Source organism: Symphalangus syndactylus, chromosome 19 (genome assembly GCF_028878055.3).
Source record: "Symphalangus syndactylus isolate Jambi chromosome 19, NHGRI_mSymSyn1-v2.1_pri, whole genome shotgun sequence".
In the NCBI taxonomy this organism is placed as follows: Eukaryota; Metazoa; Chordata; class Mammalia; order Primates; family Hylobatidae; genus Symphalangus; species Symphalangus syndactylus.
In genome coordinates, this window is record NC_072434.2 from 9,732,827 (window position 1) to 9,750,193 (window position 17,367).

A 17,367-nucleotide genomic window follows, 5' to 3' on the forward strand; every position below is an offset into this window, starting at 1 on the left:
CCTCTGACCACCAAGCAGTTTGTTCCAGGGGATGGCTGCGTATTGTGAGACCCTCTGCTGAGTTCTGGAGGTGGTTGTCGGTTGCTGATTACCAGGGCAACCCTTGGGATTATGGCTGTGGTGAGGTGGTTGTTAAGAGGGCGTCACTGAGCCTAGTGTAATCCTAACCCTGTCACAGCCCAATCTTATTTGGAAGAGGGCTTAGGTGCACGCTGTAGGGGGGATTCCAGTATTGGGCCAATCCCCCCAATATTGGAATCCCCCCTAGAGCGTGCACTTCTGGAAGCTAGGAACCTCCTAACTCAGGACGTAGACTAATGATTGATTACAGTTTCAATTCTTCGGAAGATCTTTCTTTTAAAGAGGAAATCTTACTTCCTGTCAATTCCACTTGAGTCCCCATAATTCATGAATGCTTCCAGAGAACTCAGTTTTGTTACTTCGGGGAGCAAATATCACGGCAGTCTTTAGTGAGGTTTTAGAATCTGCCCTCTTTCTTGACCAGAACACGCTGCAAGCACGTCAAGGTGGTCGGAGTCCCCTAACAATGGATAAATTCGTCATTCGAACGCCTAGAATCCAGAATAGCCCTCAGAAGAAAGATTCTGGAGGAAAGGTTTACAAGCAGGCCACGATTGAATCTCTGAAGGTGAGAGGGGATCTGGGACTAGAGGAAATGTGCAAAGGACTGATAGCAAGGTGGTGCCAGAGGTTCTGTTGTGGAAAGACCTATGAATTATTTCTTGTTATGCCTCCTCCCCGAAAGTGTACCTGACCACTCCTCCTTTGTTTCCCCCATAGCTGTACAGACTTACATTTATAAATTTCTGCACACCTCTGCTACACCCTTGTAATTACTCTGGTTTACACCATGTGTGCTAGCTCGCAGGACAAGTCCCCTTGGTTGTTATTCTTTTGCAAAATGTAGTCTGTTAGGAATGTTAAAGTACCAAATATGATTCTATATACCTACCCTGTACAAACTCATTAAGGGGTGGGCTTTGATGCTGTTCTCTCACATCTTACTGCCCACAACTGTATCAAATGGCTTTACAGCTTCAGCTGAGACTGGGAAAGAGGCTGTTTTTTGTTGTGGTTGTTGTTGTTTTTGTTTTTCAGACAGGGTCTCACTCTGTCACCTAGACCGGAGTACAGTGGCACGCTCTTGGCTCACTGCAACCTCCACCTCCCGGCTTCATATGATCCTCCTGCCTCAGCCTCCCAGGTAGCTGGGATTACAGATGCCTGGCTAATTTTTATTTTTAGTAGAGATAGGGTTTCACCATGTTGGCCAGGCTGGTCTCGAACTCCTGACCTCAAAATGATCCACCTGCCTCAGTCTCCCAAAGTGCTGAGATTACAGGCGTGAGCCACTGTGCCCAGCTGGAAAGAGGCTGTTTTAATGAACTCTTGCTACCTTGAACTCAGTCTGATCTCTGCAAGCAAGATGCAAAGAGTAGATACAATGAATCAATCAACATAGTTACCCAATAAATGCTAAAGTAATTATTATTTTACTAAAACAAAACAAAACAACTTGTACTTAGTCCTGTTTGTCATCCTGAACCTTGCCTTTTAAATTTCTGACTTTTTCATTTTCTTTTATCAATTCTTCTTCCTCCACTAGATTCCTAGTGTTTGTGCTCCTCAGAGTTCTGTCACATTTTATGTATTTGGCCAGGATGACATTATCCATTCTTTAGGCTTTCTGTGCTAAAACTGCCAAACCTGCACCTCCAGCCTAGGTTTCAGAAGGTGGGAGGAGGATCTGGGGCTAGAGAAAATGTGCAAAGGACTGTAAGAGCAAGGCAGCATTCTGAGTACTTGACATATACTCAGCTGGACTCCTTTTCTGGATGTCCCACAGGCTTACGAGACCCATATTGGAAAGCAGTGAAGGAGAGTATAAACAGGCCCTACTGGTAACTGGATGATCTTTAGTAGTAAGTCAGTCCCTTCTCTAAGACCTCAGTTTCCTCATCTATAAAACGTGGAGATTGAACTATATCAGTGTTTCTTCAAGGGGTGCTATTGTTGTATGGGGCAAGATAATTCTTCATTATTTGGAGCTGCTGGTGGTTTACAGGATACTTAGTATCCCTGGCTCTCAGGCACTTAATGCCAATTACACCTCCCATTCTGATAACTGAAAATGCCTTCTCATATTTCCAGACAGCACTTGATTGAGTCCTACCGAACTCTAGATGATGTTTAAAGTCTGTCCTAGTCTTGCAGTTCTGTGACTGCGTAGAACACATTCAAGGTTTTCAACTGTCTCTACCTTGTCAGAATATTCCTGGATAATTGTACATAGCAGTGATTCTCAATGAGGGATCGTGTCAGACTCTCTCCAGGAAAAAGGTGGGAAGGAATAGTTGAACTACACATACACTCACCTACACCTACAAACACCCATATTCTTTTCTTTTCTTTTTTTTTTTTTCTGAGACGGAGTTTTGCACTGTTGCCCGGGCTGGAGGGCAATGGTGGGATCTTGGCTCACTACAACCTCTGCCTCCCTGGTTCATGCGAGTCTCCTGCCTCAGCCTCCAGAGTGGCGGGGATTACAGGTGCCCGCCACCACACCCGGCTAATTTTTTGTATGTTTAGTAGAGCGGAGTTTCACTTTGTTGGCCAGGCTGGTCTCGAACTCCTGACCTCATGATCCACCCACCTCGGCCTCCCAAAGTGCTGGGATTACAGGTGTGAACCACGGCACCTGGTCCAAACACCCATATGCTAATATACCTCCTCCTACCCCTCTCCCCTCTGGGTTCCTGCTCATGCCCTAGTTGAAAATCACTATGTGTGATGATGAAAATAAATGATGTGAAAATTATGGAATAAGAATAAAACAACAGGCTGGGCTCAGTGGCTCATGCCTGTAATCCTAGCACATTGGGAGGCTGAGGCAGGTGGATCACCTGAGCCCATGAGTTCGAGACCAGCCTGGGCAGCTTGGCAAAACCCCATCTCTACAAAAAATACAAAAATTATCTGGGTATGGTGGGGCACGCCTGTAGTCCCAGCTACTTGGGAGGCTGAGATGGGAGGATTGCTTGAGCCTGGGAGGTGGACGTTGCAGTGAGCCAGGATGGTACTACTGCACTGCAACCTGGGTGACAAAGTGAGACACCATTTAAAAAAAAAAAAAAAGAATAAAACGACAGGCATATTAATAACATTCCCCTTAAATGCATTCGCTTTTCTTCCAAACCTGTTCCTTGTTCTCCTGTATTAATGTATATCCATATACCAAGTAACTGGGACTAGAAATCTAGGAACCATCCTTAACTCTTTTTTCTCATTTTCTTTTTTCTTTGTTATTGTTGTTGTTGTTTTTTAGGGTCTTGCTCTGTCACCCTGGCTGGAGTGCAGTGATGTGATCATGGGACTATGATCACATCATAGCTGGGACTATAGGCACATGCCACCACACCTGGCTAATTTTTTTTTTTTTTTTTCTTTGTAGAGACAGGATTTCATCATAGTACATAGAGGGCAGTTTCATCATGTACAATGGTCTTGCCCAGGCTGATCTTGAACTTCTGGGCTCAAGCTATCTGCCCTCCTTGGCCTCCCAAAGTGCTGGGATTACAGGCATGAGCCACTACGCCTGGCCCCAATTTTTAGTTTTACTTCTTAAAAATCCTTCTTGCCCGTACCCACTTGATTGTCTTCCACTTTAAGTTCAGAATCATACTTCTCATCTAGAGCAGTGCTATGGTCTGTTAACTTGTCTCCCTGCCTTTTACATCCCCCATTCACCTCCCTTCCACTCTTACGCCAGAGAAATATGTCTAAAACAGGAAAGAAAATCTACTCAGGTCACTTTCCTGCCTAATCCTTCAATAATTTCTCATTACCCATCAATAAAGATCAGTTTTTTACATGACACCCAAGGCCTTCTATGACCTGGCACCTGCCTGCCTCATCCCCTGCTAGTCTTTTTATTTATGCCTCATCCAATGTCAACCATTCACAATTCCCCAAAGATGTTGTGCTCTTTCCTTCCTCTGTGCCTTTGCATATACTGTCCTGTTTGCCTGGAATTCCCTTACTATCGTCTTGGAGGCAATATAATGCAATAATTAAGAACATAGACTCTGGAGCCAGACTGCCTTACTAAAATCCCAGCTCTGCCACTTACTACCTTTGTGACCTTGGTCAAGTTATTTAGCCTCTCTGTGTCCGTCTTAATCTATAAAATGGGGATTAATAATACCTGTTTTATAAGATATTACGAAATTTCAGTGAGTCAACATATGTAAAGTGTTTGGTACAGAGTCTGGCCCATACTAAGTACTGTGTAAGTCTTTGCTATTATTGTTATTATCATTACTTTATAAAATCCTATTCATCTCCCATGACCTAGTTCAAATCCTCTACTATTGGGCCCTTCCTGACCACCCTTTTGCCCCTGAGACGCAGAGCCAATCTAATCACTCCCTTCTCTGAGCCATCCCTGTATATTAAACATGTCTGTATCATTGCACTTATTTGTGCAATATCATGGTTGTTTCTTTACATGCCTGTGCCCCGCTATACTCTGAGCTTCTCGAAAGACTATGTCTCATTGATTTTGTGTCACTGGTTCCTGGCACAGGACTTGGCCTATAGTAGGCTGCAGTACGTTTTTCTGAATGACCAAATGAAGTAAAATAAAAGGCTTGGCATGGCACGTAAGACCTGTTCTACCCCAGTGCGCTTATCATCTCATCCCTTGTAGCCCCTCCTTTATATGTATGCATTCCAGCCACACCTTATTTCTTGCTGTTCTTTGTTTGTTTGTTTGTTTGTTTTTTTGACACAAAGTCTTACTCTGTTGCCCAAGCTGGAGTGCAGTGGCAAGATCTTGGCTCACTGCAACCTCCACCTCCTGGGTTCAAGCGATTCTCCTGCCTCAGCCTCCCAAGTAGCTAAGACTACAGGCACACGCCACTGTGCCCAGCTAATTTTTGTATTTTTAGTAGAGATGGGGTTTCACTATTTTGGCCAGGCTGGTCTTGAACTCCTGACCTTGTGATCCTCCTGCCTCGGCCTCCCAAAGTGCTAGGATTACAGGCGTGAGCCACCGTGCCCAGCCTCTTGCTGTTCTTTATATAAGCTCTTCCCTTCCATGCCTTCAGGGCTTCCTTGAACTTGATGCTGGTCCCTTTTCCTTGAAAGCCCTTCTGTTTCTTTTTACAGAGTCAATTTCTACCCATTTGTCAACCCACTCAAGAACTACTTTGCCTATAAATCCTAGATTATAAGCTCCATGAGTACAGGACCTTATGTTGTTTTGTTTTGTTTTTGTTTTGTTTTGTTTTGTTTTTCAAGTCAGAGTCTCGCTCTATTGCCCAGGCTAGAGTGCAGTGGCATGATCTCAGCTTACTGCAGCCTCTGCCTCCTGGGTTCAAGCGATTCTCCTTCCTCAGCCTCCCGAGTAGCTGGGATTACAGGCGCCTGCCACCACGCCCGACTAATTTTTGTGTTTCTAGTAGAGATGGAGTTTCACCATTTGGTCACCCTGGCCTTGAACTCTTGACCTCAAGTGATCCACCTGCCTTGGCCTCCCAAAGTTCTGGGATTATAGGTGAAAGCCACCACACTCTGCCAGGATCTTGAGTATTTTATTTACCTCTCTGCCCTTGGATGTAGCACAGTGCCTGACACATATTAAGTGGTCAATAAATATTTGTCAAATAAATGAATGTTGAAATGCTTTCTGGGTTCTATAAGGGAGTTAATCCTTCCCTCATTAGTACTCTCAACAGTTGGTTCAAATATCTGTCATAGCACTTACCTTACTGTATCGTAATTATCTGATTACCTGTAGCTTTCTCCAATCCACTATGAATTCCTGAGACCCGGGACTGTAATATCTTACTATGTTCTGATTCTGCTCCAAGACCTAACACAGTGCCTGCTACACTGTAGGTAAAATGTATTGAATAAACAGTAATCATCTGTATTCTGGCATGCTGTTGTAGGGTTTTGATAGTAAAGTATTCAACAAATATTGTGAAACAGCCTATGCCCAGCACAATGCTAAGTACTATAGAGAACATGAGAGAAATTTAAGATCAAAATACAAACCCTCATGAAACTTCCTGAAAAGGGATCAAATTATAAGAAGTTAATAAATAATGAAGCCAGGTGTGGTGGCTCATGCCTATAATCCCATCACTTAGAAGGCCAAGACAGGAGGACCACTTGAGCCCAGGAGTTTGAGACCAAACTACATGATGAGGCTACATGGTGAGGCCTCATCTTTACCAAAAAAAAATTAGCAGCCAGGCGCAGTGGCTCACACCTGTAATCTCAGCACTTTGGGAGGCCGAGGCGGGTGGATCATGAGGTCAGGAGTTTGAGAACAGCCTGGCCAATATGGTGAAACCCTGTCTCTACTAAAAATAAAAAATTAGCTGGGCATGGTCACGCGTGCCTGTAGTCCCAGCTGCTTGGGAGGCTGAAGCAGAAGAATTGCTTGAACCTGGGAGGCGGAGGTTTTAGTGAGCTGAGATTGCACCACTGTGCTCCAGCCTGGGCGACAGAGCGAGACTCCGTCTCAAAAAAAAAAAAAAAATTAGCCGGGCGTGGTGACATGCGCCTATGGTCCTAGCTACTAGGGAGGCTGAGGTGGGAGGATTGCTTGAGCACAGGAGGTTGAGGCTGTAGTGAGCTATGATCATACCACTGTACTGCAGCCTGGGCAACAGAGCAAGACCCTGTCTCGAAAATAAAATAAAATAAAATATTATATAGACAATAAGGGTTAAGAGGTAAGAGAAGAGGCCTGGCGCGGTGGCTCACACCTGTAATCTTGGCATTTTGGGAGGCTGAGGTGGGCAGATCACCTGAGGTCAGGAGTTTGAGACCAGCCTGGCCAACATGGTGAAACCTCGTCTCTACTAAAAATACAAAAATTAGCCAGGTGTGATGGCGGACGCCTGTAATCCCAGCTACTCGTGATTACAGGAGGCTGGGGAAGGAGAATCACTTGGACCCGGGAGGCAGAGGTTGCAGTGAGCCGAGATCACGCCACTGCACTCCAGCCTGGGTGACAGAGCAAGACTCTGTCTCAAACAAAAAAAAAAAAGAGGTAAGAGAAGAGAGAGCTTAGTCCCTGTTTTAGTGCCCAAAGAAGGCTATGTGGCAGGGCACCATAAAGGGATGGGAGGATTTGACTAGGTCTGATATACTCTAGGGAAGTAGTGACATATAACCATTCAATGAGTGGTATGTGCTCTTCTGTTTCCTCTACGTATGCATGATGCTTGGTGTGTTCACAATGGCAAATTAAAAAGAAATTGAGTTAAATGTGAATGTTAGAGTCAGCTAGGTCCACTTTCTGCCAGGTGACTTCCAAACGTGAGCATTATGTTTTAATGCCAAGAACCTACTAAATGTTTAAGCCTCAGTTTCCTCATCAGTAACATCAGAAATAACAGTACCCCATCTGCATGATTATTATGAGAGCGAAATAAATAAATTCGTATTGAAAGGGCTAACCATTGTGCCTGGCATGTAGTAAAAACCGATAGTTTCCTCTTTTCATGTATGAAAAAGGAGGGGCTTGTATAGTAAAACCAAAGCTGAGGAGGAGGAGGATGATAGTAGTAATAAGGATTACTACTAACATTTATTGAGTCCATTTTTATGGTCCAGGCATTGTGCTAACTAATGCTTTACATATATTAACTCTTTAAATCTTACTAATAGCTTTGTGAAATGTACGCTTTTATCATTTATATTTTACAGGTGAAAAACTAAGACACGGAGAGATTAAGTAGCTTGCTTGAAGTCATGTAGCCATTAGTGGCAAAGTTGGGATTTGAACTAGACAATCTGAGTTCATAGTCTGTCCCCTATAGATAGGGTGAGCTGGAAAAAAAAAAAAAGTGGAAGTTTCTGAATGCCAAACTGAAGAAGTATAAAAATCTTGGAATATTAGGACCATTGTACTTCTGTTATCAGTATATATTACAAGTAATTTTGCCCTAGGTGTACCACATTCTATAAAAGTGATTCTCAGTAGAGCTCATGTAATGTCCATTTAAGTGGTAAAGGTTAATTTGGTTAATCTCTTTTTACTCCCTTAAGAGGAAGTGATTTCTTCTGTTGGTTGCAATAAGAGATTTTTTAAAATTAAAAGGTCCTAGAGTATACTCATTTTTTTAGGTTCATCACTTCAGAATGTTCTATAAACCTTTCCTTCCTTTGTAGGATCAACTAGCCAATATGTTGCCTCCTGCCCCCACCAGTGGAATGGTGCCCACGTAACTGCTTATGAATGAATCATTTTCCCTAATTGGTTTTGTCAAACCTGACATTTCAGCAATCCACAACTGTAAAACCAGATGGTATATTGGAAAGCACATCTTCTTTCTGGCAATAACTATTCTACTCCTCATTGTAGTGTCCTTATTGATATTTTGTGTCCATTTCTGTTGTTCCTCCAAATAATTTGAGCGATCTATTTTCTGGCCCATACTTAGAGATTGAGACATTTCTTGATATATATGGAATTCTTTTGCTCTTGAATAGACTGATGTTTTTCCTATTCCTGACCTAAAATTTCATATCTGAAAACTGTACTGTATTTAGTCCTTGAAGGTAGAAATAGTTTTGTTCAGTTACACCTACTGTGCACTGGGGATAGTGAGATAAATGAGAAATGGTTCCAGCCCTTAAGGGAAAGACAGCCGTGTTGATGGTATTTGCAGAAAGCATAGATGCAATAATAGGAGTCTATACAAGTTGCAGAGGGACGCAAAGTGGAGTATGGTAAAATGTGGTAGAGGAGAGGCAAGAAAGGCTTCATAGAAGACGTGACGCTTGAAGAGAGTCTTAAAAAATGAGTAAGTATTTATCAGGTAAATGAGGCAAAGAAAGAACATCCCAGGCAAAGAGTATGAAATTCAAAAGGAAGCTGTAAATAGTTTGGTGTATCTGGAGCAAATGATGAGACTGAAAAGAATGTCAGGAGCCAAGTCATGGAAGGCCTTTTATGCCATGCTAAAGAGTTTGGACTTCTTTAGTTCCATATGTTGAAATTATCTGATGCAGAACGCTTAACCTGATTCCAGCCATGCAGAAATGCTGGATTAAAAGTCTCCAATACAGAGCTGAGCTTGAAAGCAAAAAAGGGAAATCCTTAGGTGCCAGGAAGAGAGAGGAAAGCAAAATCAGAGCTGTAAATGGGAGCTGAAGCTAAATAGTTCCAGGGAACATTGAATCCAGATATAATGCTTAGGGGCTGGGATTTTAAGGCCAGTATGGATGGGAGATAAGACCTCGGGCTAATGTGATGTGGGGAGCTAGAATTGATCTATGTGAAGCTGGAAGCCAAAACAGGACTACCATATGTTTGTGAGAAATGAGCTAGAAAAATTCCATCCACTGGTCCAGGGAAGCAGATTGTTACCTTCTCAGGGTCTTAGATGGAAAAAGAGTTGACAATAATAATAAATTAGAACCACACTCTTATTACCATGCATGAATATGTGTACAGTCATCTCTCAGTATCTGTAAGGGATTGGTGCCAGGACCTCCCCCCGCCCACAGGTGCCAAAATCCACGAATGCTCATGGCTGTTGTATAGAATGGTGTGCTGTTTGCCTATACTCTATATAGATCCTCTTGTACAGTCTAAATCATTTCTAGATTACTCTACAGGTTGAGCATCCTAATCCGAAATCAGAATGTCGCAAAATCCAACACTTTTGAGTGCCAACATGGTGCCCAAAGGAAATGCTCATAAGAACATTTTGGACTTTGAATTTTTGGATTAGGGATGCTCAACCAGTATGTATAATGCAGATATTGAAAAATCCCAAATCCCAAACATTTCTGGCCCCAAGCGTTTTGGATAAGGGATACTCAATCTGTAATACCTAATACAATGTAAATGCTTTGTGAGTAGTTTTTATACTGTATTGTTCATGGAATAGTGACAAGGAAAAAAGTCTCTATGCGTTCAATACAGATGCAGCCATGTATTTTTTAAAAAATACTTTTGACCTATGGTTGGTTGAATCCACAGATGTGAAACCTGCCAATCCAGAAGGCTAGCTGTTGTTAAATTCACTCTATTTGCAAAACTGAAAAAAATTAATATAAAAACTGGCCTAGAACTGAGAAAATTCAAATCTTGGCAAAGGCAAATGTGAGATTTATCTATTAAGACACTTCATATCCTAGAATGCAGACTACTTTCATAGAACACAATCCCCTGTAAGGATAAACTAATGGTCAGAGATTACAAAGTCTATAAGAAAATAAATTACCAAGGGAGAGAATGAGCAGACAGATGTAAGTAATAGAATTTCTACCCCAAGAAGTAGAGATAAGAAAACAATCTCAAAGAGACCTTAAATATGTTTAAAATGTTTGTTATTGGTGGAGGGTGTCCAGGTTCTTGGCGTTTTGAACAAAGAATTGGACAGAATGCATAAAGCAACAAATGGAGAAACGAAAGCATAGATTTATTGAAGTAAGTACACTCCATAGAATGTGAGCTGGCTCAAGCAGGCTCAAGAGTGCAGGTTACAGAATTTTCTGGGGTTTGAATAGTTTGAATACCCTCTAGAGGCTTCCCGTTGGTTACTTGGCTTACACCCTAAGTAAATGAAATAGTGGCCTGCAACCAGTATGATTGGTTGTGGAAGGTGACTAATCAGAGGCTGAAGTGAAGTTACAAAGTTACACCCTATGCAAATGTCTGATTGGTTCCAGGAGGGGACCAATCAGAGGCTGAAATGAAGTTACAAAATTACACCCCTATGCAAATAAAGACTAGGCAAGCGACTAGTTTGGTTGGTTGTGCATTTTTCCTTTTTTTTTTTTTTTTTTTTTTTTGAGACAGAGTCTCGCTATGTCACCTAGGCTGGATTGCAGTGGTGCGATCTCGGCTCACTGCACCCTCCCAGGTTCAAATGATTCTTGTGCCTCAGCCTCCCAAGTAGCTGGGATGACAGACATGTGCCACCATGCCCAGGTAATTTTAGTAGAGATGGGGTTTTGCCATGTCGGCCAGGCTGGTCTCAAACTCCTGACCTCAAGTGATCCGCCTGCTTTGGCCTCCCATAGTGCTGGGATTACAGGTGTGAGCCACTGTGCCTGGCTGGAGTTTTTGTTTTGATTTAGTTCTAGGAAGTCAGCGCGAATCAGCCTTAGGTTCCCTGCCTCCAGACCTCATGTTCACAGAGATAAAGGAATGGAAACCATAAGATAAGAACAGAATAGTATGAAAAGAGAACAGGTAAGTTTGGAGAAGAAGAAAAACAGAACTTGTCCAATGAAAAAATATCATTATTGAAGCAGAAACACATCAAACAGGTTAAACATAGGCAAGCCATAGCTAAAAAGAGAAATACTTAGGATTTCTGAAGAAGTCACTTAGGATGTATCATACAGAAATGAAGAGACAGAAATATGAAAGAAAAAAGTACATAAGGGATAGGCAGAGAAGCCATGGAATTGGGGTTTCTGAAGTAGAGGCTTGTAAGGAGAATACTGGTATCAATTTCTGTCAGTATACATCTTAAACATTGTAAGGGTAGGTTGAGCATGGTGGCTCACACCTGTAATCCCAGCACTTGGGGAGGCCAAGGCAGAAGGATCACTTGAGCCCAGGAGTTCGAGACCAGCCTGGGCAACATAGTGAGACCCCACAACTACAAAAAAATTTAAAAATCAGTGGAGTGTGGTGGCCCACCTGTGGTCCCAGCTACTTGGGAGACTGAGGTGGGAGGACCACTTGAGCCCAGGAGGTCGAGGCTGCAGTGTGATCTCACCACTGCACTCCAGCCTGGGCAACAGAGCATGACTCTGTCTCAAAAAAAAAAAAAAAATTGTAAGGGTAAACACTCAAATGATAGAAATATAATACATAACTTCCAAACCATAGAGGGAAAAAAAGGGGCTAGGCACAGTGGCTCACACTTGTAATCCCTGTGCTTTCAGAGGCTGAGGTGAGGGGATCAGTTGACGCCAGGAGTTTGAGACCAGCCTGGGCACTGGGCAACAGAGTGAGACCCCATGTCTACAAAAAATACAAAAATTAGCCAGGTGTGCTGATGCATGCCTGCAATCCCAGCTACTCGGGAGGCTGAAGCAGAAGAATTGCTTGAACAGGTTGGGGGAGGGGCGGCAGAGGTTGCAGTGAGCCAAGATTGTGCCATTGCACTCCAGCCTGGGTGACAGAACAAGACTTTGTCTCAAAAACAACAACAACAACAACAACAAAAATTAGCCAGGCGTGGTGGCATGTGCCTGTACTCCCAGCTACTCAGGAAGCTGGCAGGAAGATTGCTTGAGCCCAGGAGTCGAAGGCTACAGTGAGCTATGATTGTTACCACTGCACCCAGCCTGCGCAGCAGAGTGAGACCCCATCTACAAAAAACAAAAAAAGAAAACGGAAAAAATAGATTAAAGAAAACTCTTAAAAAGAAGATACGAAAGAAGAAAAAAGAAGAGAAAATATGTTCAAATATATCAGTAATCATAATAAATATAAATGGATTAAACATGCCTATTAAAATATAGAGATTCTCAGATTGGAATAGGAGGCAGGGAGCAAAATAAAGCAGCCACAGGCTATGTAAAGTGTAATGACCCAGAGAAGTTGAAAGTAAAGAGATGAAGACAATATACAAAAAACTGTCGTAGACAGGAGTTCATTGAAACAATGATTGTAACATGTAAAATATGGGGAAAGAAGCTACCTAATAGGGGAATAGTTTTAAAATTCTAAGACATTTGTGTATAAAAATAATGGAATACTATCCAGTACTATTAACATGGATCAACCAACCGGGATTACATGTTTCAGTTTGGATAAATCAATAAAATACATTGGTGAAAAAGGCATGATATTTGCACTTTCTTGCTATTCAAAATTTCCCCTTAGCTTTATTGATTTATTTTTCATACAGTTTAACACTAATACCATTTTATATTGTAACAGATCATAGAAAAAGACTGTCTCAGTTTTTACTAATGCCCCTAAAGACCGAGAACAAAGCAGTAGGTATCAAATGATATTTCCCAATGAGATTCTAGACCATCTATACAGAAGGCAATACCTGAAGACCAGTTTTGGGATCCTGAACCCATCACCCACCATAAGCCATAAAGTAGGTTGAAGTTAAAGGAAGAGGGGGGAGAGAATTCCTTTGGATGAAGCAAGAGTGCCACGATATTTTTTCACCTGGAGAACTTGAGTTTAGTTCCTGGGGTTGGTGGACAGAGATCAGCCTATGCCTGGGAAAGTCTAAAGACAGAGAGTGGCTGACTGATGTCAAAAGGAGAAGTGGGTACATTGGGAGGGCTGTTACCCGCCGAATTCTTTAGGACAAAGTTGTGGGCAAGTGTGGGAGAAAATACTGGCTGGCCTGGAGTTGAATGAAAATTGATAGGTCCACAAAGATACTTGGAAGGACACTGGGATCCCTACAGGGAGAGCCTGTGGGAGGTGGGTTGCCAAAAACTGGGGAATCGGGAGGACTTGTGGATGACTGGCAGAAGGAGACAGTGCCCACAGTATGGGAACTGCGGGTGAGAGCTCAACAGTGGGAGCTTTCCAAGGAACTGCAAAAGTAACCTATACGAGAAAAAGAAAGTCAGCTTTCAACATCTGCCAAGTCCAGGTAGTACTAAAGCCTGATTAGCATAGTATCACTCTGTTAAAGTAAGGCTTTTCCTTCCCCTTTCCTCTTTTCCTTTTCCTGGCTTTGAACCTGAAAGGGTCAGAAACCAAACCAAACAAGCAGATTGGAGAGGAAGAGAAGCAAAGTTGGAGTGAGAGGGAAATCAAACACCCTTCTCCCACCATAGGCTTCTAGGCTGGAAGCAGACACCAGCCAAGGGAGAGAGATAAGACTTTTTTTTTGTTGCTTTTATCAAACTATCTTACAGAAAATGCATATAGAAAACTGCACAAATTGTAAGTGTACATGAGGAATTTTCACAATAAACACACCAGCATCCAGATCAAAAAACAATATTACCAGAATCCCAGAATGCCCTTCAATTCCCCACTGTGCCCGCCTCCCTCAGATAATAATAATCCAAGATGAGATTTTTTTGTATGTAGTTGTAAAAGCAAATTAAAGTCTCCCACTTTACTTTTTAAAAAATTATTAGTGGAATAATTTCAACACTATAGAAAAGTTTGCAACACAGTATGAGGAACTTTCCCATCTCCTTTACCCAGATTCTTTAGCTGTTAATTTTTTATACTTAATGGAAAGATGCATATCAACTTTAAGATGGTACATAGTTTCTTCTAGGAAGGGAAGGAGAGGAATGAGTTGATGCAGGGTACAAAGGTACTTAAACTTTATAATGTTTTATTATTTTATGTGAAATGGCAAAGTGTTCATTTTTTCCATTATAAATAGTGGGTTACTCTCTGTACCTTTCTATGTGTTTGAAGTTTTAAAAAATTATTTGAACAAGAGAGAGTTTTGAGTTTTATCCTCTAGGAAGTGGGGAACTACTGAAGTGTGCTTTTGATTGTTGACATAAACATGTCTATGACTTCCCTGCTCGCTGTTCTTGCCTATGAATTAAGATACTCTTAAGTGAGCTATAGAGTTGATTCACCTCAGCATTGTTTTTCTCTTCTCATCCTTACTGCCTCTCACTGCTAAGTGCCCAGCGGTGTCTGAGATGGTAAAATTAAAACTTGCACTTTTCCTAATAGATGCACCTCTCTTCCTGATTTGCACTAAGCCGTACCTGCTTTTAAGCAATTACCCATCATTTGGGGCCATCAGATGCACTGTACTTTGGTTCAGGTCATAATCAATAATTCATATGTCAATAGGAGCCCCATTAGCTCAGGTGAAGGCAGATGTCTTTCTAATGAAAATGTTCCATTTTCCAAATGACTTTTCTTTTTCCCAGAGAGTTGTGGTTGTAGAAGACATAAAAAGATGGAAAACTATGCTGGAGCTTCCTGATCAAACAAAAGAGAATCTTGTTGAAGCCTTACAAGAATTAAAGAAGAAAATACCCTCCAGGGAAGTGTTAAAATCAACAAGGATAGGTATATTCCTTCTTAATTTTATTTTTTAAGAAAGCTTCTATTTTGTCTCCCTTCTTTCCTTCCTCTCTCCTTCAAACATGAAGTTATCTGCCTTATCAATGCTTTCAGCTCTCTGGTAAAGGACTGTTGTTTAAAAAATTATCTGTTGGTTGCAGGCCAATACCTTGGTAATATATTAAAAAAATTATCAGAAAAATGAAATATACAAAATACAGCCCCAGTTTTTAAAATTAGATTCAACAGATGTAGAATTACTCTTGTCAAATTACTATGAAAGTTTCTGAATGCTTACATTTAATTTATGTACTTACTTCATGGACTAGAAACTGGCAATAACACATGGATAACATTTTGAGTGTGTTAGGTGCTGGGTATGCAGAAATGGATAAGACATGATTTGTGACCTCAAGAAACTTAGGATTTCGGCTGGGTGTGGTGGCTCATGCCTGTAATCCCAACACTTGGGGAGGCCAAGGCGAGCAGATCACTTGAGGTCAGGAGTTCGAGGAGTTGTCAGGAGCCTGGACAACATGGCAAAACCCTGTCTCTACTAAAAATACAAAAATTAGCCAGACATGGTGGTCCGTGCCTGTAATCTTAGCTACTCAGGAGGCTGAGGCATGAGAATTGCTTGAACCTGGGAGGCAGTGGTTGCAGTGAGCCAAGATCGTGCCGCTTCACTCCAGCCTGGGTGACTCGGACTCTGTCTCAGAAAAAAAAAAAAAAGGAAAGAAACTTAGTTTTGTAGAGGAGACGAGCATATAGACAAATGGGAACAGTGAAATATTGTAGGTTATAAATAAAAACGTGTAAACAGTGTTCTGAGTACTATTCTAATCTAAACAAGGTATATACTGGGGACTTCAGAAAAGGCTTCATAGAAGAGGTGACATTTCAGTTACATCTTGATATTATAGCATTGGAGATATTTAAAAGGTAAGTCAGGGACCATGTTGAATTGCCATTTTAGTACAGTACACAACTGTGAATAATACGTAAGGGAGGGCCAACATGTGTTACTCAAGCTGCTCCCAGCTCCCCAGGGAGTCCAGGACAGTCATTCACAGCTGCTGTTCTTGCCCTCACTAGTGCAGCCATTGCCTTGGTCTGTCTCCCCTTGACCTCTTGTTCATGAGAAGCAGGAGAGAGAGCAGCTTCAGAACTGGCACTAACAGCTGGGAAGAGCTGTGCAAAATCCCCAGAGGGCCCCCCAAGAGTCTTAGAGTTGTACCCCTGTAATATAAACCAGAATCTGAGAAAATCAGATGCTTTAAGAATATAAAACCCTATCATTGTAGCCAAGGAGATTCTCCCATCTGCTGCTTGATTTTGTCTTTATAGGTTATAATCACTAGGGGGCAATAAGACCATTCACATGAGCAGATAAAGTATTTCCACCAGTAGAGGGTACTAGTGATTACTAGTTTATGACATGTATATGTGTACATATGTATATGTATATAGTTAAGCACATTCCACAAATACTATATATGATCATAACTTAAATATCAACATAATAGGCTGGATCTGAAGATTTTAAGATTATAAGATTATAATTTAAAAAATAATTTCTATTTGGTGTTTGAGTATAATTGTGAGTATGCTTTCAAGAATGGGTATTTCTGATGTTTGGAGATTTCAATTCAAGGATTATAATGAAACCACAACAGGGCTTGACTTAGGAGGAACTGGAAACCATCTAACTTTGAGTTTTGACTCTATCCCAAGCCTCCCCTAAATCTGAGGTCGTATGGAATATAGGAGTTTCTTGGTTTCTTTATAGTTACGTCAGCTGCTATGCTGAAGATTTCATTAGGATCATTGCCTGAGAGTGTTTACATTTCTTCAACCTTTAGTCTTCCTGCCTTTTCCTATCCTGTGGGTTATAAGGGACAAATATTTACTGAGTACCTTTCCTGTGTTGGGAACTATATAGGCATAATAATGAAGGAGACAGATATTGTCCTGCCTTTTTGGAGCCTTAAGTCTAATAGAAACACAGTTTAACAAGACTTCATCATACAATGTGATGAGTGCTCTGATGATGGGGAGAAGTTAGCAAAATGACTATATGTGTTAGGAGTAGGGCAGAAGGTATTGAAGAATGTGTCAGGCCGGGGTACATCACGTGAGCTGTATAGAAGGTGGAGGTGGGAGAGAACATGGTGCATTCCAGAAACTAAAAGTAGTTTGGCGTGTTAGAAATGTAATGCGCTTGAGAGAGCGTGGCAAGAAATGAGGCTGGAGAGACATTCTGGACCAGATGGAGAAGGTTCTTTGTAAGCCATTCAGAACTGTTTGGTCTTGGCATATGTATTAGTTATCTA

General features: G+C 41.7%; 1 protein-coding gene across 3 annotated transcripts in view; it reads left to right on the forward strand.

Moving 5' to 3' along the window:
- The window catches only part of TCEANC2 (transcription elongation factor A N-terminal and central domain containing 2), a 56,093-nt gene that overhangs the window by 636 nt on the left and 38,090 nt on the right, over nt 1–17,367 (forward strand). For all 3 annotated transcript variants that reach the window (XM_055235320.2, XM_063613210.1, XM_063613211.1), the window contains exons 2-3: nt 506–649; nt 14,899–15,040. In XM_055235320.2, the coding sequence (XP_055091295.1) occupies nt 548–649; nt 14,899–15,040 (244 nt within the window). In that variant the 5' untranslated portion in view covers nt 506–547. The remainder of the gene's footprint in view (nt 1–505; nt 650–14,898; nt 15,041–17,367) is intronic.